The sequence below is a fragment of the Cajanus cajan genome, chromosome 11, assembly GCF_000230855.2.
Source record: "Cajanus cajan strain Asha chromosome 11, NIPB_CcT2T_4, whole genome shotgun sequence".
Classification (NCBI taxonomy): Eukaryota; Viridiplantae; Streptophyta; class Magnoliopsida; order Fabales; family Fabaceae; genus Cajanus; species Cajanus cajan.
This window is the reverse complement of record NC_138527.1, coordinates 8,324,437-8,349,414: the sequence shown is the minus strand read 5'-3', so window position 1 is coordinate 8,349,414 and position 24,978 is coordinate 8,324,437. Positions and strand designations below refer to the sequence as shown.

Sequence of the window (24,978 nt, the reverse complement as noted above, 5' to 3'; positions counted from 1 at the left end):
TGAAGCAGAGGTTGATTACTTCTCTTGTGCTAGTGTTGTCGGATTCTGGTGAGTCCTTTGATGTGTATTGTGATGCTTCTCACCAGGGTCTGGGGTGTGTGCTGATGCAGAACAGAAAAGTGGTAGCATATGCTTCAAGGCAACTGAAGAATCATGAGAGGAATTATCCCACTCATGACTTGGAGTTAGCAGCAGTTGTGTTTGCCTTGAAGATATGGAGACATTACCTTTATGGTTGTTGAGATTTCCGTTGAAGTACTTTTGTTATAATTGTAAATTAGTTTGATTCAATCAACGGTCTCAAACACGGCAGGTATACCGGCCGTTCAAGTAGTAAAAATATCGTATCCACAAGGATTAGAAGGTAAAATAAGCATTTATTGACTATTCGTGACTAAAGAATGATTCCAATTCATAGTTTGTCATGTGAACTCAAGGTTATGACTATTGGAATGTTAAAACTATAAAAATAATTCATTTAGAATGGAAAAGGTAAGAAATGGTATTGTGGTATTGTGAGGTTGTGGGGATTAGATTTCACCGAACGTTACACTACTGAATCCTTAATCTCTTGTTACATACATTGCTTAGTCAACCCATAAGTTTATTCAAACCTAATCCCTTAGAGAAAGAGCCTAGGTTCGGATATTGAATATCAATCCCTTGAGTACCCAATACCTACACCCGCATTATGGGCTAGGGTTTAAGACTACTAATGGGTCAAGCTCTATCCCTAGATACAATCTCCACTAGGCATATGTTCCATAACTAGTTTCAATGGTATTTTCCAATACTCAATGGAACCTTAAATCATGCAAAGGGTGATCAATCCAAAACAAGCATTAAGCATAGGAACGTACACAACAAAGAATGAAACAACATGCATATATATCATTAAAAATGTAAGGATTACAATAGAGTACGTTGGTTACATCTAACCCCACAAAAATGGGTAGAACCACTCAACAATGAGGGTAAATACAAAATAGAGATGGAGGGGGAAGTGAAGAACCGAAGGAAAGATTCACACACGAACGTTCCCAAGCTTGGAGAATCCCTTCTACCGCTCCAAGGAGGCGCCCCTGCGTGAATGGGGAGAAAATCCTCGAAAATGGCTTCAAATACGAGCTTGGGGAGTTAAATTAGGGTTTATGCGCCCGGCGCATAAGTCTTCGCGCCCGGTGTATGACCTTCCAAATACTCTCTGCCTTCTAGGACAAGCCCGGCGCAATTCTAATTGCGCCTGGCGCCATGGCTTGCAGAGGTGAGTACTCTGTTTATCTCGCCCGGCGTGGGTCATCTTGCGCTGGGCGCAAAACCTCTTCTCTGCTCCTTAGCCTCTTGGATTTCCAATCCTAAGAATCTTCAATCCTCCATTCTCTAGCTCAATACCTGCACAAAAAATGAGGTATATTAAGGTATTGTTAGCTAAATTTGGGTTAGGTATATCTGCACACAAAATGAACCAAAAAGAGAACAATTATATTGCAATGATTCAAAGAATGAGTGGAATTGCTCATTAAGTCTTATCCAAAAAGAGGTATAATTGATACTTAACAATGGTGCTCGGTTCAGCGTCTTCAGTGATCACAAGAGTCTGAAGTACTTGTTTGATCAGAAGGAGCTAAACATCAGGCAGAGGTGATGGATGGAGTTTCTGAAGGATTATGATTTCTAGTTGATGTATCATCCTGGTAAGGCCAATGTTGTGGCGGATGCGCTGAGTAGGAAATCCATCCACATGTCTAGTATGATGGTGAAAGAGTTGGAGCTGGTTGAGGAGTTCAGAGATTTGAACCTCTGTGTGAAGTTAGTTCAAGATCACATTAATTGTGGGATAATTACCATAACTAGTGAGTTCTTGAGGCAGGTTGGACAGAAGCAGTTGCAAGATGTTGAGTTAGTGAAACTTCTTGGGTTGCTGGGTATCGAGAAGACTATTGGTTTTGAGCTGGGCAGAGATGGAATCTTGAGGTACAAGGGCAGTATTTGCCTAACTCATGATGCTGAGCTGAAGAAAGCTGTGTTGGAGGATTTGTTGAGGGCTTGTGTGTTAGACCACTTGGGAAGCTGGGAGGAGGTCCTACCGCTGGTTAAGTTCACATATAATAATAACTTTCATGCTAGTATTGGGTTGAGGCCGTTTGAAGCCTTATATGGCAGAAGATGTAGGACTCCTTTGTGTTGGTATTAGGATGGTGAGTCAGTAGTTGTGGGACCGGAGTTGATCCTACAAACTACTAAGAAGGTGAAGCTGATTCAGGAGAGGATGAAGACTGCTCAGAATAGGCAGAAATCGTATGCTGATAAAAGGCGAAAGCCTTTGGAGTTGCTGAAGGGGAACATGTGTTTCTAAAGGTGACCCTGACTTCTGGTGTGGTTAGAGCACTGAAGGCAAGGAAGTTGACATTGAGGTTTGTTGGTCCCTATCAGATCATACAGCATGTGGGTCCGGTTGCTTATCGGTTGGCCTTGCCACCATCCCTCTCAAATCTACACGATGTACTTCATGTATCCCAACTGAGGAAGTATGTTCATGACGCTAGTCATGTGGTGGAGCAGGATGATGTACGAGTGAAGGAGAATCTGACTTTTGAGAAGTTGCCAGTAACTGTGGTGGATCATAAGCTGAAGGAGCTGAGGGGCAAGCCCATTGCTCTGGTAAAGGTGTTGTGGGATGCAACTACTAGTGAGGCTACTTGGGAAGTGGAGCAGCAGTGCAAGGAGCGATATCCGTTTCTATTTCCAAGTGAGTCTATTTTCGGGGACGAAAACTCCTGTTGTTGGGGAGGTTGTGAGACCCGTGGCTTATTTTACTCACTTACTCACTCTCGACTCTCTTTCATTCTCACTCACTCTCAACTCTTAGCTCTCACTCTCTCTTTTCCTTTCCTTATGGTGACCTTGGTTTGAAGGTGTTGATTCTTAGAGTTGGAGTTGCTGAGGTGTGGGCGTTCTCTTTTCTTCACTGATCAAGCTCTTCTTCATCTTCTTCTCGTTCTTCTCTTCCCGGAGCTCGGATTCTTCACATCGAGGTAAGGGAAGCTAGGTCTTTAGTTGTTTGGGTTGAAAATGAGTTCCTAAATTCATGGTGTGGCTGATTGTATGTTGATTGATGAGCTGTTGTGGTGAAAATTCATTTTGGGGTTTTTCGGGGGTTGATGAAAATCTTGGGGTTTTTCCTTGATCGTGGTTGCATGTTGAAAAGGTGTTGGTTTTCAAGTTGTTTGATGTAAATGTAGTTCATTTGATGGATTACATGTGTTTGAGTTGGCTGATTTGCAGGTTTTATGTGAAATTTTTGAAGTGGTGAAGGTTACTGTTTGAAATTGCGCCGGGTGCAGTTCTTCGCGCTAGGCGTGATTTGAAATGGGGAATCCCTGGGTGAATCATGCCGGGCGTGAGGAGAACCACGCTGGGCGCACTATCAGACATGAGTCTTGTGTTTTGTTACTGATATTGCACCGGGCGTGATCTTAATGCGTCGGGCGTGAGTTGGCTTTCCAGAATTTGACTTTATAGTCTTCATGAAAGTTGTATCCTTTGATGTTAGCTTTCCAATGGCGCTGGAATCACTCAAAAAGGAGTTCTATAACTCCAGATATGGTTGTGTTAGTGAAGAGGGGTCAAGCTGCCATCATTGCTTATAGCTGTTGCGGTTTTTATCATTTTTAACAAGGTAGATGAAGGAATTAAGACTTGGTGTCTTCATGAGAGTTGTAGGAAATCTTTTTATATTTCATATGAGATAAGGATGAGTATGGTAGGAGTAGTATAACTCCTGATACGCTATTTTATGTGAAGGTTTCCATTTCACAGTTAGTGATTTGGTTAAGTTGAAAGTTGTTTTAGGTGCTTAGGTTGACTGGTGTTGTTTGGGTGGGTAATTTGGCAAGATAGATGAGTTGTAAACAAGATGGATAAGCTGTATTATGTGTTGAATATGTTGTATGTTGTTTGAGCTGTTATTACTGTTAAGCTGAGCTGTACTGAATGTTGTTTATGCTGATTAATGTTGTTAATGTCGTATGAAGAAAAGTTGAGTTGTGCTATATGTTGTTTATGTTGTTAATGATGTAACGCCGAGCTGTGCTGTATGATGCTAATGCTGAATTTTGTTGTTGAGCCAAGCTGAATTGTATGCTGATTTAAGCTGTTGATGATGAATGTTGTTGAGTTGATTGATGATGAGTTGTGTTGTGAGATGTTCATGCTGAATTATGATGTTTAAGTTGTGCTGTATAATGTTGAGTTGTGTTGTATGCTATTATTGTTGTGATTTGTTGTGCTGTGCTGCATGCTGATATAAACTGTTGTAGGCCGAAAGACTGAGCTGTTGTAGGCTGAAAGAATGAGTTGTTGTAGGCCGAAAGGCTGAGCTATTATAGGCCGTAAGGCTGAGCTGTTGTAGGCCGTAAGGCTGAGCTGTTGATCACTAAGACTAGAGGAGTTATTTTCAAAATTTCCTCATCCCATTGTGTGGATGCAGCGGCTGTGGTGCTCTTGGAGCCCAATTTGTTGAAAAAACCTCCCTAGAAAGCTGACCCTTGGAGTGGTAACTTGCTGTTCTCCTCTAAGTTCTTAGTGGTCCCGTGTGTGGGCAAGGTCGAGGCACACGTGTACAAAGCGACCACGGCATAGGGGCCAGGTCGAGCTATACCGATTACAAGCGACCAATACTAACTAATATGCGTGACAATGCATGGTGTGTTTACTGCTGTTTACCGCTGTTATTGCTGATTGATGTGAGAGGTGTGTTGTGATATATTATAGCTGATGTCGTTAAGCTGGTTGATGTGCTGATAGTTGTAGCTATTTACCATTCATATTTTATATATGTATGTTGATTCTTTTCACTAGCTTACCCTTTGTTGTTTCCATGTGGTTTGGACTGCGATGATCATACTATGTATGGGAGCAGAGCATGGTTAGATTGGTGTGCTGAGGAAGGTCTGCATCTGGCAGATGGAATTTGATTATTTTGTTGTATTTAGCTACTTAGTGTAGCATTACTGGTTTATTTTGTACACTCTGACTCTAGCCAGATTTGGACCTTGTATATATATATATATATTCTAGACACTATATGTATATACTTGATCGTTTTTGTGTAGTGTTCTGGTGTACTGTGCTGTATGTAGTGACCAGTCGGGTCGTTACACTTTAATGGTATAGCGGTCTGAAACTGCCACAAAATTCATTTTCTTGTTCAACATTTCTGGCAATTTTAAACATCCACAAAATTATTATTATTTTTTATTTTTAAAATATATTTGGAATTATTTTAAAAGCGACTTTTTATTAGAAATTAATAAATAATAATCTATATATTTTAGGTATTGATCAAATTATTATTTAAAATTGTCATAAACCATATTAATCATTGAAAATTAATATTGATTATATTATATTGTTATTTAATTCAAGTAACTTATAAATAAAAATTTTACTTGTCGAATTCTAGGATCACTTATTTTAGTAAATTCTACCTATAATTATAATAATATTTATGTATTTTGTATGTTTCTTGTTCAAATATAATTACATAAAGATACATTAAATTAACAATTTTTAATATTATAAAAAAATCAAGAAAACATCTAGCCAAAGGTCTAACATGACATATTTTTCATTATTAAGACATTAACATCCATCAATTCTAAAACATATTCAACATATTAAGTAACTCAAAAAATCAAATTCATGAATGTAAATTGTCCCAAAATTAATCTTGCTTCAAATATAATAATAGAGGTTCAAATTCATAGTTCATCATGTCTAACAAAAGGAAACAATAATAATGTCAAACTCCATGAACATTACTATCTAATGAAGATCCTCCTTGTGGTGTTGGCATGTCATGTCCACTCCGTTCATCCTATAAAATACAAATTATTTAATGTTATCCTTATTAATAAAATATGAAAAAAATATTAAACTTCAATTAAGTATTAATATAATTTAATTTAGTGCAAAAACATATAAAACACTTACCGCTACATTAGTACTACCACTACCAAACATAGCCTCCAACTCAGTAGGAATATGTCCTTCTTCATTTGTATGTAAGCAAGCATGACATTTTTTAATGTCTTGACATTTTCTTGAGAAGTTGCCAATTGACCCTTCAAACTAATTACTTCCTTTTTCAGTTAAGAATTTTCAGTAGAATCAAAATTTGAAGAATTGCACCCTACACCACTAAATCTTGTGGATGATTGAAATGCCACACTATGTAGACCTCATAATCCCAAGCAAATGTACACGTCCATCATGATCCTTTCCCAACACTTTACTAAGACTATCATTAGTTGAAATTTCATTAGAGTTGCTACTTTGACTCATTTCTGTTGACATCTTCTCCTGAAAGAAACATGAATGAGTTCTTAATTTTCTAACCACCATTTTAAAGGTTTTCGGTCTATCACTACATTGAATCATTGTGTTCGAAGCATGTTATCACCCATTAAGCAAAATATAATGCTATAGCCTCAAGAAGAAACATTCTACAGAAATATATGAGGGTAAAGCAGAACGGAAGCAAAATATAATGTATACACTTTTTGGAATAATTTAGAGGCAAAAAATAGTCATAAAAGTCATGTGAGTTGTGATCAAATTAGTTATGCTAATTATGATAGAATATAAGATAAGTGTGACATCATATTCAAAAATAGGTAACATGCATTTACTCTAGGTAGATTTAAAATGGGCCAATGTATGGTTGCTTCTCGTTTCTGTAGTTAATGTTTCCATAGCCCTGTGGTTGCCCACTTTCTTCAGGTAACACAAGTTCCATAGTCTCACACATAGAAAAAGGTAGAGAGGAGAATCAAGATTATATGTTTTTTTGTTAACAAATTGAGGAGTTTTTTTATTAGTTGATTTATAAAAACAATATCAAAATTTAAATTTGAGATCATGTGTATACTCCTAAATTCTGTTACTATCGACCTTAGTGATTTATTTAAGAGCTTGAGAGAGAAAGGTGAATAATTTGATGTAGTAGGAGATTATGAACACCGAACAACATGAAAATGTGTATATCTAGGTAGCTGAGAATCAATGAATTTATTAACTGCATAATGGATGTATGGTCTTATATAATTATAATATGTCAAAAACTAATGTTTCTACTAAGGTTAGGTAAATGATCCCCAACATGGGGCTTAATTTGATATTAGGGTCCATGGTTAGAGCTACAAGGTAGCATCCTAAGAAACATGTATCCTCAAAAACTGAAAAAGTAAGATTTTTTGAGACAGATAAATTCTTTGTTTAGAATATGTTACTGTCATTTCAAGAAAATATTATTTTTCTAGACCACTTTTTATAATACTATTTTTCTTTTTTATCTCTTAACATCAATGATTAACCATTTTATTATACACTTCTCTTTTATCTTTTCTTTCTTTATTTCACAAATAATTATGCTAATACATATAGTATGAATACTACTTCTCATTTTAGATTGCCTATGACTTCTAAATAGAATAGTTGTTGAGATTAGTGTTTCACATAATTTAGGATTGTTATTGTAATATTAAAAATATAGAATGGATAAAGCTACAAACAAAGCTCTAGAGCCAATAGTGAATATAGTATGATTTTGACTGGTAAAAGCTATCTTTAATCCCACAAAAATGCTAATCATAATTCACCATGCTTATGTAAATATAACCTATAAACAAAGCTTTCTTTTTTTCATTTTCAGAAATAGTTCACTAAAAGTGCATCAATATCAATATTTTTGGTACCAAAAACTCAAATTAGTCTACCTCAGATTGTCATAATTAAGAACCATTTCTTATAATGCCAAGTGGCTTAAAATCATTTTCATTTGTTTCTTCAGTTTTAGAAGTAGATCACTAAAATTGCATCAATATCTCTCAGACCATCAACTACCTCAAAAATTGATCCACTGCATTTCAGTTTGTCAATTATTCAACTAAAGAAGAAAATTAGCATTTTTCTAGGACAAAGCCATCTAATCAAGCAGGGCCGGCAAGGTAAGATATAATACTCAACAGTGTATTGCAGGCTCACAATTCAGAAATTACACATAATTAATGCAGTAGAAAAAAAAATGTTTGGGCTGTAGTTGCCCTCAACCCATATAAGAAATTCCACCAGTGCAAGTTAATTATAAGATTGAGGGATATATCAAAGATGCTTTAAATGAATTCTATGTTCAATTCAAATTACTTGCAACATATCCCAATAAACCTTGCCTCCTTATTGACATAAGAGCCATCTTTTTTCTTGTGAGTTGCAATGTATAGTTCACCTCGACCCACAACACGTCCAAGCTCTTGTTCTTAATAGAAATGACAATGTAACTCCAAATGAACAATATAAATAATTCTTTATTAAAACTCAATAACTGAAGAAAAATATTTACCATCTCATGTTGTTTCGTAGACAACAATTTTGCACCACCGATATGTGGAATTGTTTGCTTTTTTCTTACTTCAGTATTTTTTTATGCACAATTCCTATGAAAAAACAATTTATTTATTAAAACATCAAGCTGAAAAAATAATTAATGACCATAAATATTTGTTAAAAGTACCTGGTAATTTGGCCTTAGATGATAGTCAACAAGTGATGACCATTGATCTTTATGAATACTATCAGGAACTTTAGCAATTAACTGTACTCTTGACAATGAAGGGTCATAAACACAGTTCCACATATTCATCTTTGCATTCCTATAGTTTCTTGACACGGAAAGTGAACAATAATGCTTAGCAATCAATTCTGAAGCCTAAAAATGAAATAGATTCTTTAAACAAAAACAAAAACACATGTTAGTATATCATAATTACAAAAAAAAATGACCATAAAATTTAACTTAAGCATGTACCTTTAAAGTGTTAAAGCAATCATCCTTATATGATTTTGTCGGTCACACCACATAAACATTTTATATGATATAGCCTTAATAGAAAAGACAACTTTGAGTACCTTTGACACCCTTGATACAATTGTTGGTTACAATCTCTAAGCAAATCATCAACTTTCTCATTTCCTTCATCAATTGTGGTGTCTACAAACTCATATGGTTCTTCATACATATCATGTTCCACTTCAGTGTGTCTATTGATCCCAAATGCATCATTTATCATATTTAACACTAGATTTTCATTTTCCAACGACTAGTCTATTACTTCAGTGTCCCTTGATGCCATTGTTTCATATGCTTCACCATGCCATATCCAAACTTTGTAATTTTTTGGAAATTGCTTACAAATCAAGTGTTCAAACACAACAACTCTAGTTTTCCATTTACTAAAATGACATTTAGGACATTGATGGAATAACACTAAGGCCAAGAAGTCCAAGAGGTAATGTATTGAAGGAAGCAAAAGGAATGAGTTAGTGTTGAAAAACCATAAGAGGAGTGAGGCCACTTTTGGACCTTAGCTCCTAAGTTTTTATTAACATAACATTTATTTTTTATTCCTATTTTGCCCTTGTCTTTGATTTCCTATTTTACCCTTGTACTTTGGGGTTTAGGGTTTTTATGCTTAACCATTGAAATGAGAAAAATATGACATGCATGCCATATGTTTGATGAATTGGCCGTGACTTATATGTGCTTTAGAGAAGTCAATCGTGCATGCTAATTAGTTCTAGCATGTTCTACATTCCTAAAATATCATGTGTGATTACATTCTTTGCACATTTTTGCCTTGAAATTTTTGGCCAAATTTGAAGTATCTCCTAGTGCACTTGTATGCCTATATATTTTTTGATGTTTTGAGCATGAGAGTGAATTTTATGTGCACATTTTACTGCTGGACATTTGCACACTAAAAATTTTAAAATTCACTTAAGTTGTTGTCTCATTAAGGCATCACAAAATATTATAAAGAATACTCCTAAAATTATTACTAAACCATTTGTTGGACACAAGTGTAAAACCCAACCAAAGGAAGGATTATAATATAAATAAAAAAAGATAAAAGTGGCTGGACTTTGAACATCAAAACCGAGACCTGGACAAGCACAAAAAGAACAAAAGATACAAAATCTAGAAAAAGGGAACCTTGCTAGACTTGTGGACTTTGGGACAAAAATTTTCCTACCTTAGCAATGGAGTTATTCTTGGAACTTTGAACAAACTAGTGTATGATTGTATGAAACATTAAATCAAACATATTAAGTGCATCATTCCATTTTAATCCTACTTGCTAATTCTATTCTAGTGCCATTCTAGGAATTATTCTCTTGTGTTCTTACCTTTCTTTAATGTGCCTTAATTTTAGATTTTGATTCTTTCTTCTATTCTTAAGTTTGTCTCATCAATCTCCACTTGAGTTTAGCCTTTTTAATTGTGCCTTTTTAGTTTTTATTCCTTGGCCTTTTGTACTCTTGGTTTGGTTTATTCTTAGCTTAGGTGAGGAAAGCTTCTAAACACCACACATTCTCTTGGTGGATTGAGTGGAGGGGCTGTCCGAATTGGTGTCCAAGGTGCTTTGGAGGATCAAAAACCACTAAGAGAGAAAACACCAAGGGGAGGACTAACTTGGGTGTTCATTGTGAAGGAAAGCAAGTTGGAGACTTGAAGACTTGATTTTTTTTTCTTTCTAAAATTGCTTTTTCTCTTGTGCAATTTTTGGCCACTTGTATTTTTGGCCTTTGTTTTCATTGATTTTGGGTTTGAAATTGGCCTCTTTAAACCAAGTAGTTTCTAAGGTAATTCGAGTAGTGCTTGTGGGAGTGGCTTGAATACCACCAAGGTCACTTCAAGCTCCCACCCTAGGGAATCCGACTAGCACATGCTTTAGTTGCTTTCTTTGCATGATTTAGTGCTTTGGTAGTATAATTGTTTAGGTCTTTTACTTTAATTATTTTCGTTTAGAAGGCTTACAATTTCCTACTAAGGGTCCATACACACACACACCTTAGTCTTGTGAAAATTATTTTGTGAGAAAAGTGTGAAAAGGATTAGTGATTTTTACTTGATAAGGCTTGGTTATTAAGTGATTCCTAGTAGTCCACCCCCCTTTGATAGTTCACTTTGTACACTTAGGCCTTTTCATACCAATCTTGCATCTTGAAAACCTTTTTGTGAAAACCTTTTTATCACTTATTCTTTGTGAAAAACTTTTTACCAACCTTTTGAGAACAAATTTGTGAAAACCTTTTCTTGATCAAAGATGAGTGATCATTCTAGTGTACATGGTCATAATTCTTGTAGTACTAGGTCTAGTGTTAGAGATGAGATTAGAGAGTTAAAAGAGTACATAAGAAAAAAAGAAGAGGAACACATAAAAAAAAGGAAGAAATTAGAAAAAGGGAAAAAGAAAATGCTAGGAATAAGGAGGAAATAAAACAATTACTTGCAAAATTAGATGAGGGGAGAGAAACTAGTGGATCCAAACCTAGGATTGTTCCAACTAGATCTCAAATAGGAAAAGAAGTTACAGTCCCTAGAAGTATGCATGAGGAAGAAAATACAACAAGAGAGGTAGAACCTAGAAGAAAAGAAAATAGAAACGAAAGAAAAAATAAAGAAAAGTATAGAAAAAGTTCAAGAGTGGTTAGAAAATGAAAAACAACAACCAACACTCTTAGAGAAGAGTAAGGAGGATAATGTTTCTTCCAAAGGGCTTATGCTTGAAGAGAGTCACTTTCCCATTGAAAATGATTTAAAAAAGACTTTCTTCATTCATCAAGACCTTAACTCTTTCTCTCACGTTGCCACTAGTCATGAAGTGGAGATTCAAAAACAAATCCTTTTTAAAGAAAAAGAATCTCGACTTCAAGATTTAGTGAAGAAGAAATAGACTTCACTTAGTCCCACTTCTTATGCTACTTCCTTGGTGATGCCCAAGGAAGATAAGCCTTCGTTCTTTAAGGCTCTTATTGTCCTCATAAAGCACCAAACTTTTGATTTGTATGATTTGTTGGATACATCTCATGGTGTTCTATTTTCTATTTTTGATCTTGAGGGAAGTTCAAACTTATTTGAACTTAACTTGGTTACTTCCCTACAAGACAAACTTAGATTATATGAGTTTTCTAGACTCTTCTTAACACCTTTTTCTCATATGTATCTAACAAATAATGCAATACAAAGTTGTTTAGTTAATTGTTTAGTTAAGTTTTCTTTATTTTCTAGTACATACCTAGATCACTACATTGGGTACCTCCAACAAGATATTTTAGTTTTTAGGACTAATGCATTAGTGTGCTATAGTTTTAGTCTTTTTACCTTTTTAGGTTTTGGTTATACATCTAGACTTCACCATGGGGAGGATCCAATCTTTCGCATGAGAGAGTCTAGTCCTTTTAATTTATACAATCTTTTTAGCATTTTTAGTAGAACTCCTCTTAGGATACACTTTCCATTTCTATCATATACTATTACCTCTAATGCTTATTTTTATGTTTTTATTGGTAATGATGCCCACCATGAGGAACCTCTTGATTTGAGGTCAAATCCTTTTCAAGAGGGAGGGAATGATGAAATAACACTAAGGCCAAGAAGTCCAATAGGTAATGTATTGAAGGAAGCAAAAGGAATGGGTTAGTGTTGAAAAATCATAAAAGGAGTGAGGCCACTTTTGGACCTTAGCTCCTAAGTTTTTATTAGCATAACATTTATTTTTTATTCCTATTTTGCCCTTGTCTTTGATTTCCTATTTTACCCTTGTACTTTGGGGTATTTTAGTCTTAGAATTTATTTTACTTGTATTTCCAATTTTACCCTTGTATTTTGGGGTATTTTAGTCATATGATTTATTTTCTTTTGTATTTCCCATTTTACCCTTGTCTTATGGGGTGCTTTAGATCATAGCTTTTTAATTTTGGGCTAAGGTATTTGATTAGGGTGGGAACAAAAACCTAGACGTATTTTGTGGCTATTGGACCTATTTTTGGTGTTAGAAAGGCTTAGGCCCAAGTGGAGGGCAAAAGTTGCATGGTCTTAGCATGCACCTAGGTATAACCTAACTAAACCCAAAGATTCCATCCTTGGCCACCAAGTTGTATCTAGGGTTAATTTGAATTTCATTTAGTGTGCATTTGGCATTGTGAATTTCGGCCAATGCAACCCTAGATGTCTCCCACTCCTATAAATACCCTAGCCTATGCATCATGTAAATACTTTGGAAATTGAATATAAACAGAGCACTTTTGCCTTTATATCATCCTTAGTCACCCTTGGCTAAATCCGGCCACCACCCATCCTATCTCCACCTTGAGAGCAAAATCCTAGAAGTGGCCTTCATCTACCTTGAAGTAAGCCAAACCCTAAAGTGCCCTCGCAAACCTTTCATCAAACACTTCACCCAACTCTCCATTTTCGTCCATTCCACCTTATTCCTTCTCTAAATCCCGCATCACCCTTGAAGGACTTGATCCTTGGAGTAGGTGTCCTCTCCCTTGCTCATCATCTCAAGTTCATGCAAGTAAGGATGCCATCAGGCATGGACACCTTATTGCACCATTGACAGATTGATTTTCAAAAGAAAAATCTAAGAATTTATTTAATCCATCTAGATATTCTGTTGTATTCCTTGACATATCAATCCATGATTTATCCATTACTACATCTATCTGACTAGGTTCAAGAAGAAGAAAAAACTAGATAAGTAAATTAATTTTAAAAGTGGCATATATAAAAATGAAAACTAGATAAGTAAATTAATTTAAAAAATGACATATATAAAAATGAAAACTAGATACGTAAGTTAATTTAAAAAATGGTATATATAGAAATGAAAACTAGATAAGTAATTTAAAATATATATAAAAAAAGGAATTAGATAAGTAATTTTAAAACAAATCATGGTTACTTGAGGTGAAGCACTTAGGTAATACAAGTGAAGTAAATTTGGAGAAGCTTTTTAGTTAATCCAAAAGAACAAGAACGTGCTTTAGTTTAAATTTTTATACAAATAAATTAATTAAAATTAACATACATGAATTAAATATAGATAAATGATATTTTACCGATAAAAAAAATAATATGTATTTATGCTCATTTGTTTTAAATCACCCAAAATAATTTTATTATATGATCGTAAGCATATAATATTTTGTTAGACGACACATAATTCACTAGACTAATTTATACATTTTTTTTAAGAAATTAGCCTCATGTACAAGATATCCTTGATAATAATGTAATAGTCTAAAATATAAAATAGAAGAAAATACTTTTTGTATCTGCACGAAGGGTACTCCGGTAATTTTGCTATTCTTGTTGGGTCTTTGTCTTCCATGATATATCCTAGGGAAAGAGAGGGGTACCTGCAAAAGGCACTCCAATGTTTAAGTCATCCCTTGGTCTCACAGATATCAAGGCTAATCAAATTGGTAATTGTGAAAACGTACCTCTCTTTGTCACTAGTCACACTTATTTATACTAACCTTGATAAGCTTAAGCCCATATGCAGGCCCATAAGAGGATCCATTAACGCTTGCCTATTAGATGAATTGTTGTAACGCGTTGATAAGTCCTCAGGGTGATCGCACGAGGAGTTATAAATTCTTTTAAGGTGTTTTCCCTAATACTCATACCATTATCTGGTATGCTTTTAAAACAGGATAATAGGAATAAAAATCACACAGAATATTATTATTATTATTATTATTATTATAATTTAAAAATTAATATAAATAAAATAAGACTAATAATAAATATAAACAATACTGATAAAATAGAAAATAAAAATAATCTAATGTTACAATCTCCAAAAAAAAAATTCTCCGTATGAAAAAATTCTCATAATACAAAATCTAATATAGTAAAATAAAATATAGAAAAAAAATATAATAATGTTACACTGTGTTATTAATTATTATAATTATAAAAAGTAGTAAAAATATATCCAAAAAATTAAGAATTTTCAAGTATTATAGAATTAAAAACACTCGTAAACTTTTACTCATGGGAATGCTAACAGCAAACTAAAAACACTAGATTAGGTAGGTGTTTGGTTTGACTTATGGTGAAATAATTTGTTTTATTTAGCAACTTTGGTAGTATCAGAAGGCACATATTCTGTAAGCATGAGTAGGGCTTACCTAAACACTACTGGGCAATAGTCCTTCCATTTGACATGATGGGTGTGGTGGAGTGTATTTGGATCCTGTTCCTGTGTTAGGATACACACTTCAATTATTTTAATCGTAGCGGGTTGGGTCTTGGGTCTCGGTTTCTTCGTACTTGTCCGGGGTAGTCCGAAGTGAGATGGGGGGTGCCTGCAAAGACACTCCGACGCTCAAGTTAGTTCTCGGCACAATAAATGCGGTAGTTGAAAGTTAAATGCGTACCTCGAAGGGAGTCTATTTATAGTATCTCTTATTGGGTCGTGCTTAAGGACTGGGCCCCGGGAATTTAGGGGGCTAAACCGGTTTATTACGTAAATTAATCCTTCCGTAATCATCCTGGTGTCAAGTCGTAACTTGGCCGAGCATACCGACCCGTTCCATTTCTTGAATGGTCGGCAGGTTCGGATATGCGAACCGTTTGGCTATGTGCGGGTGGGTATTATGACCATTCAGACCTAGGTCGGGGTGTTCGGACCATTCGGTCATGGGTCAGGGTATTCGGCGGAGTCGGCCCCATACGGTATACATCAGGGTATTCGGCGGAGTCGGCCCCATACGGTATACAACCCCCGTAGCGTCAAGGATAGGAAAGACGAAGACGGTTAATCTAGAGGTTACTCCCCCGACCGCTATGGGTAACGCGTGTGCTCGGCGCGGGTGGCTTTGGATGACGCTCACGGGCGCCGAGCTCCAATATTGAGGGCTATGCCGACTCGTTGGTTGGATGAGCCAATACCTGAAAAGGTAGGGGTTGGGTAATCGATAATTATGAATTTGCACCGAGACCTTAGTTGGTCCAGGCGTATGCCGAGGCGGCAGCGAACGTGGGCTGCCACGTAGGCCCTAGCGGTTACTCAATCCAACGGTAACTAGATCTGGGCCGTTGAATGTTACAGATCGGACGGTCGTGAGTGGCAGGTGTCTTTTCAACTCCTCCATTTACCTCATCTATAAATAAGGGGAAGGGGACGCGCGAGAAATTACCTGCTGTAAATTCTCCGAGCTCTCTCAAAACCAGATTCGTCCGCACACACCGAGCAAGGTAAATTTTGTATTCTTTATTTTTAATAAATGGACAAAGGTTATATTTCGGCTAGGAGTTGGACGTCATCGGAAGCGTCGGACGCCTCGTCAGAAGTAGAACGGTCGGACTCAAGCGAAATATCAAGGTTACCCCCACTCCAATGTGAAGTGTTTTTTCCTTCCGATCACCCCGATCCAGAGGACAGTGGGGACGAGGTGGTTGAGGTCTCACCGCCGCAGAACTTGGGTATGGCTTTAGCACGGGCTACTGAGGTCGATGAGAGAGGCGTAAGCCTGGTCGGCCAACCTCACTGACAAGTGGCAAAAACCGTCGACGCCGTTGCTAGTGGGGACGACCTGAAAGTGGTCGATGATGATCGTGGTAAAGGGGTGGTCGGCCCGAGTGCTCGGTCGCGGGTGAAGATTGACTACGGGATGGTGGAGATGTCCGGGTATGAGTGGGTTGACGGAGAGGTCGGCATATATTTTTCAAAGCTATCCGACCAAGGGCTGCTGGACACCTTTGTGTCCTTGGAAAAGTGTTTTGGGAGTGGGGAGGACGAGTTTCCCTTGCTTGCCGAAGCGTGCACAGACGACGGGCCGACGACTGATTTCATGTTCTTAGGGCCAAGGGCGGACGAAGACGATTACCTCTTCGCCTATATGTGTTGGTTTGAAGATGTCGGCGTGCAGTTGCCGTTCGATGACTTCCAGATGGGGGTGCTCCGAGTTCTGAACGTGGCGCCGACTCAGTTACATCCAAACGCTTGGGCGGCTATGCAAGCGTTTCGAAATCTTTGTCTATGCCTGGGCCTTACGCCTCGGCCATTGGCGTTCCTATATTACTATACCTATCGTCCGAACAAGCCAGTGAAGTGGGTGTCATTAGCTCGGGTGTCGAGGCGTGGGTTTCTTCGGGCCTTCACCTCTTCTTACAAAGGGTTCAAGAGCGGGTTCTTTAAGGTTCGTTGGGGGTCGGACATGAGGAATTGCTTCTATGACCGAGAGGACTCCCCGCTATTTCCTTTTTACTGGACGAGGCGTCCGACGCGTTACGAGGCGATGCCCCTATCAAAGTTACCCGCCGAGGACGTAGAGATCGTGGAGGTTCTCGACAAGCTGCCGAAGGGTTTGCCTGTCCGAAGCCTCCTGGACATTTTCTAGATGTCTCACTTCGAGATGGTCTTGCTAGGTATGTAGTTTAGGCTTCGGTAATGTAATAGTGTTTTGAATTGATGTTAAGATTTGTTTTGTTGCAGGTTTGATGGCCGAAGGCAAGCTTGACGTGACTGCTATGCTCGCCCAGAGGGCGAAGGAGGCAAAGGCCAGTGGGAAAGTGCCACCGGCGAGGTCGGCCTTAAAAGTACAGCGAGATAGGCCTACCAACGTTGTAATTCCTCTAGTCAATGCCAAGAAGAAAGGAAGCACATCTTGGGTGAGGGCTGCCGAGCAGAACATCGAGCCGGAGCGTCTGAGCTCTTCTTCGAAGCGTCCGAAACAGCTATCACTGGAGCAGGCTGGCTGCGGTGCCTTTGCCATTCTGGTTGTGGTGGCCGGTTTGAATTTTCTTGCCCCTGATGTTCAGACCGAGAACCTGGTGGGTCTGGACCTTGCTACCGGGGGTGGGCTACAATATTTGGAAGGCATGTCTGTCGAGGCCGCGTACAAACTTTTTTGCGAGCTTGATACTCGGACCTCACTCGTTGCGAAGCACGTCATTAATCGGCATGCCATTTTGGAGGAAAGTCTCCATGGTCGACTCAAGGAGGCCGAGGCCACGGTGAAGGATGCATTGGCCGCAAATGCCAAGTTGACGGAGTCGGTTGAAGAATTGAAGAAGACTGCCGACGCCTATCGAAGGGAGACTGACGATCTCAAGTTGGCCCTTCAAAGAATGAAAACCGACGCCTCGGCCTCCATCAACGAGATCGCTCGGTTGAAAGAGGCGGCTGCTAAGTTTGAGGCCGAGGCCACTGAACAGATCCTCAGCCAGCACGACGCCGGTTTCCAACATGCTGTCCGGCAAGCTTATCATTTTTGCGAGGTCCCGACTGACTTCCAGTTCGATGTCAGCCGAGACTTCCTAGGAGGTAAGTTCATGAGTTATGATGAGTTCCCCCAAGGGGCCCAGCCGGACGAAGAGGCTCCTCGGCGACGAATTTCCACTCGGGTGCCGACGCCACCGGCAACAGAGGAGGACCTGATTATTGATGTGGTCGGCGGCGGCAACCCCAGGGATTCAGCAGCGGTGCAAGGGTAGAGGCAGGATAGTTGTGTAGGGCTATGCTCTTTTTGATCCTTTTGTAACCGGGCCGTCAGTGCCTTTTGTAATTTGGTCATGGGTGCCGGTTAATGATCGTGATTTTTTGTGTAAGTAGCCGTGTTGATCGGCCTTTTTAATGAAATACCTTATTTTAACTTCATACCTAGTATTTATAGACATAGGCCGACTTGCATGTGCTGTCGAGGGATTAATTTCGCGACTCGTGACGTGTCGGTTAGCACGAATTTATAATTAGTGTTAGCTTGTCGAGTTTTCGGCTTATGTTTGTTCGGCCAATATTTAATGGGTTTCGTATTGTATAATTAGTGTTGGATGTGAGTACGCGTTTGGTGGTTGGTCGAGTACTACTCGATGCAATAGCGCACGTGTATAGTATTCGACCTAGGTGTGCACTTTGGAGTGGTCGGTCCAATGTGCACAATGTGTAGTTCGGCCTAGGTGCGTCCTCAGCCGAGGAGGTTACTCGGGAGGGAAACCTATTGGACTCGGTGCGTTTGAGTGGTCGGCCAAGGATTGCTCGGCATCTATCCGTGTTACATAGTGCTCGACCTAGGTACATCCTTAGCCGAGGAGGGTACTCGGGAGGGAAACCTGTTGGGCTCGAGTGCACTTTGGAGTGGTCGGCTGAGGGTTGCTAGGCGCCAGTTCGTGTACATAGTGCTCGGCCTAGGTACATCCTTAGCTGAGGAGGGTACTCGGGAGGGAAACCTGTTGGGCTCGAGTTCGACTTAGGATAGGACCGAGGACTACTCGGTTTCTTTGTGTGCCAGAGTACTCGGCCTAGGCGCGCGGTACTATTGAACCTTCGTGAGCGAGTTAGTTCTCGGCCAAGATTTGATCGGCATTGGCCTGAGTTGACCTGTGCGGTCGGGACATAGGCGTACAATAGAGCACTATTGTAGTGGTCGGCCGAGGATTGCTCGGCGTTAGCGTTCGTTTATAGGGCTTGGTCACTGCGATCTAAAAATAGGAAACAAGCATGATGAAATTTGTAATTTTATTAATGAAGTGCCTCGTTAAAAACCTTGCCGACCCAAAACCCTCCTTAGGGATAAAAGAGTCGGTCAAGGAAAAGAGTGCACTGATACATCAACTATAATACATTTTTAAATGTGAGCAGTTCCAAGTTCTCGGAATTGATTCTCCTGATAGGTACTCCAGCTTGTATGCCCCGTTGTTCAGGTTGTGCCAGATTCAGAAAGGTCCGTCCCAGTTTGGGGCGAACTTCCCTTGTCTCGGATCCTTTCTCGCATCACTGGTAACTCTCCAAACAAGATCTCCTTCTTGGAATTCTCTGGGCTTCACCTTGCTGTCGAATCTTCTTTTGTAACGTTGTTTGGTGGCCTCGGCGACTACTAGTGCTCGGTCTCGAACTTCCCCCACCATGTCAAGGTTCGTCCGAAGCTCGGCCTCGTTGTTCGTTTCATCGAAGTGGGCTCGGCGGAATGATGGTTCTTTGATTTCCACCGGGATCATCGCGTCGGATCCATAAACTAGGCGGAAAGGGGTTTCCTGAGTAGTCGACTGAGGGGTGCACCTGTAAGCCCAGAGTACCTCTGGCAATTGCTCGACCCATGCTCCCTTTGCTTCTCCTAGCCGCTTCTTTAATTCCGTCAGTATAACCTTGTTGGCAGACTTGGCTTGGCCATTGGTTTGCGGATGTTCGACCGATGTGACCTTGTGATGTATTCGAAGACCGACCAGGAACTCGTTCAGCTTTCGGTCAGTGAATTGAAGGCCGTTGTCGGTTACCAGGGTATGCGGGATGCCGAATCGGGTAATGACATTTCTCCACAAGAATTTTTGGACTTGATGGGCCGAGATACATGCCAGGGGCTCGACCTCAATCCACTTGGTGAAGAGGTCCATGGCAACGATGAGGAACTTGCACTGTCCCTTGGCAACCGGGAAGGGTCCGAGTATGTCGGCTCCCCATGTGGCGAATGGCCATGCCGGGGGAATGCAATGCAACTGCTCGGCTGGTTGGTGAATCAAGTTGCCATGTTTCTGACATGGTTGACATTTTTTGACTAACGCTGCACAGTCGTTGTTCATAGTCGACCAGTAATACCCAGCTCGTACTAGTTTGGAGACGGTCGTCCTAGCTCCCCGAGTGCATTCCACAGATACCCTCGTGCACTTATCTCATCACGTAATCGGCTTCGGCTGTGTTTAGACACTTAAGCAATGGGGTAGAGAAGCCACGTCTGTACAATTGATCGGCAATGACAACGTATTTACTGGCTTGTGTTCTTAACCGTTTGGCCTCCGATGGTTCGACTGGTGTAATTTCGTTGGCGAGAAATGCTTTGATCTCATCTTGCCAGTCTGGAGGGTCGCTGACCTCGGCACGGTCGGCCTTGGTTTTTACGACAATCGTTGTCTCGACACTTGGGCGGTCAATCTCCTGTTGAATGATGGTTCTTAAATGGCCCGGCCTCTTGGTTGCGGCCAGCTGAGCCAACTGGTCGGCTCGGGCGTTATCCTCACGCGGGATGTGGTCGACTGACACTTCCTGGAATTTTGCCTTTAACTTCTGATAGGCATGGTAGTACTTCATCATGTTGTGATCTTTTACCTGAAAGTTACCGCCCACTTGCTCGGCCACCACCTTAGAGTCGGTCAAGCATTTAAGTCTCGAAGCGCCCATGTCCTCGGCTAGTCTCAGCCCAGCCAACAAAGCTTCATATTCGGCTTGGTTGTTCGAGGCTTTGAACCGAAAACGGAGGGATTGCTCCAAAACTATCCCTTTGGGTCCTTCCAGAATGACTCCTGCTCCGCTTCCTCGTCAATTTGAGGAACCGTCAACGTGGAGGGTCCACCATTGCTCTTCGAACTGGCCCTGAGGGTGTAACTCGTTCATGAAATCAGCCAAGCATTGAGCTTTGATCGGCCCTCTCGGCTTGAAGGTGATGTCGAACTGCGAGAGCTCGATCGACCAAGCCATCATTCTCCCGGCAAGTTCAGGTTTGCCTAAGACTTTCGAAATAGGGCAGTCCGTGTGGACAACAACTCGGTTGCACTAAGCCGAGTGCTGCTTTTTCAATCAGCTGGTACCGGGTTTCAGCGTCCTGTAAGAGTCGGCTGGCAAAGTATACGGGAGTCTGGATGCCTTCTTTTTATTGCACCAAAACCGAGCTGATTACCTCGTCGGATACGGCCAGGTATACCAAAAGTGGCCTCGAAGGATCAGGCCTCGTTAAGATCGGTGGCGTCGCCAATGCTGCTTTTAACGCCATGAAGGCTTCTTCGCACGATTCATCCCACAAGAAGGTTGAGGCCTTTCGCAGAAGCTTTGTCATCAGGCTGATTTTGTCGCCTAGACGCGGGAGGAATCGTGACAAGGCGACTAATCTCCCTGAAAGACGTTGCAATTCCTTGAGGTTGCTCGGGCTTCGCATATCTATCACAGCTTGGCATTTGTCTCGGTTTGCTTTTATGCCTCTCGCCGACAACATGAAACCTAGAAATTTGCCTCCTTTGACCCCGAAGGTGCATTTCTCGGGGTTGAGTCTCATATTATGCTTGCGCAATTCACCAAATATTTCGGCCAGGTCGGCTATGTGATCGGCCGTGGAGTTGGACGTTACCACCATGTCGTCCACGTAAATCTCGATGTTTCGGCCGATTTGGCCCCGAAAGACTTTGTCCATTAACCTTTGATAGGTTGCTCCGGCGTTTTTCAACCCAAAAGGCATCACCTTATAACAAAAGTTGGCATTCTCGGTGATAAACGTTGTTTTTTCCTCGTCGGCCGGGTGCATTATTATTTGGTTGTACCCTGAGTAGGCGTTTAGGAAGCTGAAAATAGAGTGTCCGGAAGCGCCATCAACGAGTTGATCGATGCAAGGGAGTGGATAAGCGTCCTTGGGGCAGGCTTTATTGAGGTCGGTATAGTCGGTACACATTCTCCACTTCCCATTCGACTTTTTGACCAACACCACGTTAGCTAGCCAGGTGGTGTAGGTGACCTCTCGGATGAACTTTGCTTGCAATAGCTTTTGCACCTCAGCATTTGCAGCCTTTCTCTTCTCGTCTCCCATCTTCCTCTTCTTTTGGGCAACTGGTCTGGCGTCCCGGCATACAGCTAGTCGGTGGCACAAGAACTTTGGATCTATGCCTGGCATGTCCGACGCCGTCCACGCAAACAAGTCTTTATTGTTTCGCACTACTCGCTTCACCTGGTTCGCGTCGATTCCACTCAATTGGGATCCCAAGTGAGTGACCTGTTCGGGTACTCAACCAAGCTGAAATGGGACTAGGTCTTCGGCGGCTTCGATCCGTTCTTCTTCCCCCAACCGAGGGTCGAGGTCGATGCTGTCGGTTATCTCTTGTTTGACCGCGTTCACACCTTTTGTCATCGTCGAGGGGTCGGAGATGGGCTGCACCCTCAAGCTAGAGAGGTAGCACTCCCTTTCCATTTTCTGGTCGGCATGCACAGTGATTACCTGTCCCTCTCTCGACGGGAATTTCATGCATAAGTGAGGGGTTGAGACAATTGCTCCTAATGCATTGATTGAGGGTCGGCCTAGTAGGATGTTGTACGATGTGTTCGCATGCACCACGATGTACCGGATTTTAATCTCTCTTGAGGACTTCTGGTCGAAACCGAAGCGAGTGTACAAGTCGATGCATCCTCTCGTCATTACTCTTTCGCCTGAGAATCCTACTAAAGGCTCGTGGTATGGTTCCAGGCTTTCTTCCGGGATCCCGAGTTGCTTAAATGTGTTCCAGTATAGGATGTCGGCCGAGCTCCCTTGATCGACCAATGTTTTCTTCACAATGCAATTGTGCATTTCCACGGAAATCACCATGGGGTCATCTTGGACGGGATCGACGCCTCGGAAATCTCGGTCGGAGAAGGTGATTGGTGGCATCCTCGGTGTTCTCGGCTGATTCACACTATTTACCGATCGTATCGCACGAAGATGTCTTTTCCGGGCGGAAGATGTGGAACCTCCCCCAGCGAAGCCTCCGGCTATTGTGTTTATTATCTTCCTCAGCCGACTGTCGTCTTCTCGGGAACCTCGTGTGCGATCTCTCCTCTTGGTTGATCGAGATCTGTGGTATCGGGTTCTGGTCGGCGGTGTTTCTCGAGGGCGCTGATCTCTCCCTCTTGTTTGGTGATCTTGTGGTGTCACAAATTTTCCGAGATGACCTTGCTTGATGAGGTCTTCAAGTTTGTCCTTTAACGCTGAGCATTCTTCTGTCGAGTGGCCTCGGTTTTGATGGAATCGGCACGACTTAGCCGTGTTGGCCCTTGGAGGTGTGTTCGCCCTCTTGGGCATCACCAGTATTTCAGATGCGAGGGCCTGTTCCAATACCTTGGCCCTGCTCGCATTGAGGGGAGTATACGCTGTGTAGCGCGGTCCTCTCGGCGGGCGAGCGTTCGAGATGTCGGCATTCGTCTTTTTCGTGGGCTCCCGGCCTGACTCCTTCCTGCTATAGGTCTCCTCAGCCCTAGCCTAGTTTTGAGTCTCCGCCAACTCCTCCATTTGCATATATTTCTCGGCTCGGCGCCGGAGATCATTCATGTCGAATGGCGGTTTTTTACATAAGCTATTCACAAATGGCCCCGGCTTCAGAGCGGTGATCAGTCGGTCCAAAGCCACGGCCGGGTTAAGGTCGCCTATCTCCATGGCGATTTTGTTGAACCGGTCCATAAAGCTTCTCAAATTTTCCTTCTTCTCTTGCCGAACCCCCGCCAAAGCTAACGAGGTCGTCCTGTAAGGCTTACTCGTCGCGAATTGCAAGGTGAACTGGGATGATAACTCGCTAAATGAATCAATGGAGGAGTTTGGCAGCCTCGTGAACCAACTCAAAGCTCTACCCTTCAATGATGTGGGAAATATTCGGCACAGAGCCGAGTCGTATTGAGTAGAGAGGGTTGCTTGAGTTAAGAAAACATTCAAATGTTCCTCGGGGTCGGTTGACCCATCGTACTTCTCGATCGGTATACTCTTCCAGTGGTCTAATAAAGTTGCCTCCATTATTCTTCGAGAGAAAGGATGCCTCAAGGAGTGAGTAGTGGTGTCGGCCTTGTTAGCTACCAAAGAGGTGGCTGGTGTTCGAGTTACACGGTCGATCGTGACATGATACGCTGACTCCTCCTGGAGAGTGGGAGTTGACGGCACATATGTCCGGTTAAGGCTTCGAAGCTCGGCTTTCTGGCGGCGCAGTTCGGCCAACTCCCTGGCATCGACCTCTCTCTGTCTTCGGATAGTGGCCATTTCTTCGCGCAATGCGCGCAAGTCATCGTGGAGGTCGGGCTGGACATGGTCGGTATTGGGCTGAACCTCTTGGACTACGGGTTCGGTTTGTGTTTGCGGCATTCCGTACAGGTAACGTTCTTGGTTGGTCATAACTGGATTGCTTCCAAGATTAGGGATCGGTTGAGTCGTTGCTGATTGTCCTTTGCGCGTTGCTACCATGTCTTGATCTTAGTCGTAGAGTAAAAAGGGGGCTGAAAACGTCTTTTCGGCCCCACGGTGGGCGCCAAATGTTCCTGTGTTAGGATACACACTTCAATTATCTTAGTCGTAGCGGGTCGGGTCTTGGGTCTCGGTTTCTTCGTACTTGTCCGGGTAGTCCGAAGTGAGATG

The 24,978-nt window shown here is 41.3% G+C and overlaps 2 protein-coding genes and 1 long non-coding RNA gene across 3 annotated transcripts; 1 reads left to right on the top strand and 2 right to left on the bottom strand.

The window, feature by feature from the left end:
• Positions 1 to 606: 606 nt before the first annotated feature.
• On the top strand, positions 607 to 5,213 carry LOC145953089 (uncharacterized). Its single transcript, XR_014430633.1, has 2 exons — positions 607 to 3,035; positions 3,286 to 5,213. It is a non-coding gene; the product is annotated as an uncharacterized LOC145953089 (long non-coding RNA).
• Positions 5,214 to 20,516: 15,303 nt separating this feature from the next.
• LOC145953332 (uncharacterized) lies at positions 20,517 to 21,026 on the bottom strand. The gene has a single exon (XM_083067272.1). The coding sequence runs from the start codon at positions 21,024 to 21,026 to the stop codon at positions 20,517 to 20,519; it is 510 nt and encodes a 169-aa protein (XP_082923398.1).
• A 1,588-nt stretch (positions 21,027 to 22,614) lies between these two features.
• On the bottom strand, positions 22,615 to 23,664 carry LOC109792885 (uncharacterized). The gene has a single exon (XM_020352338.2). It carries the CDS (start codon positions 23,662 to 23,664, stop codon positions 22,615 to 22,617), a length of 1,050 nt encoding a protein of 349 aa, XP_020207927.1.
• Positions 23,665 to 24,978: the final 1,314 nt, after the last annotated feature.

Coding starts and splice junctions, on each gene's coding strand:
- LOC145953332 (XM_083067272.1), bottom strand. CDS start 21,026: ATGGGCGCTTCGAGACTTAAATGCTTGACCGACTCTAAGGTGGTGGCC.
- LOC109792885 (XM_020352338.2), bottom strand. CDS start 23,664: ATGCCCAAGAGGGCGAACACACCTCCAAGGGCCAACACGGCTAAGTCG.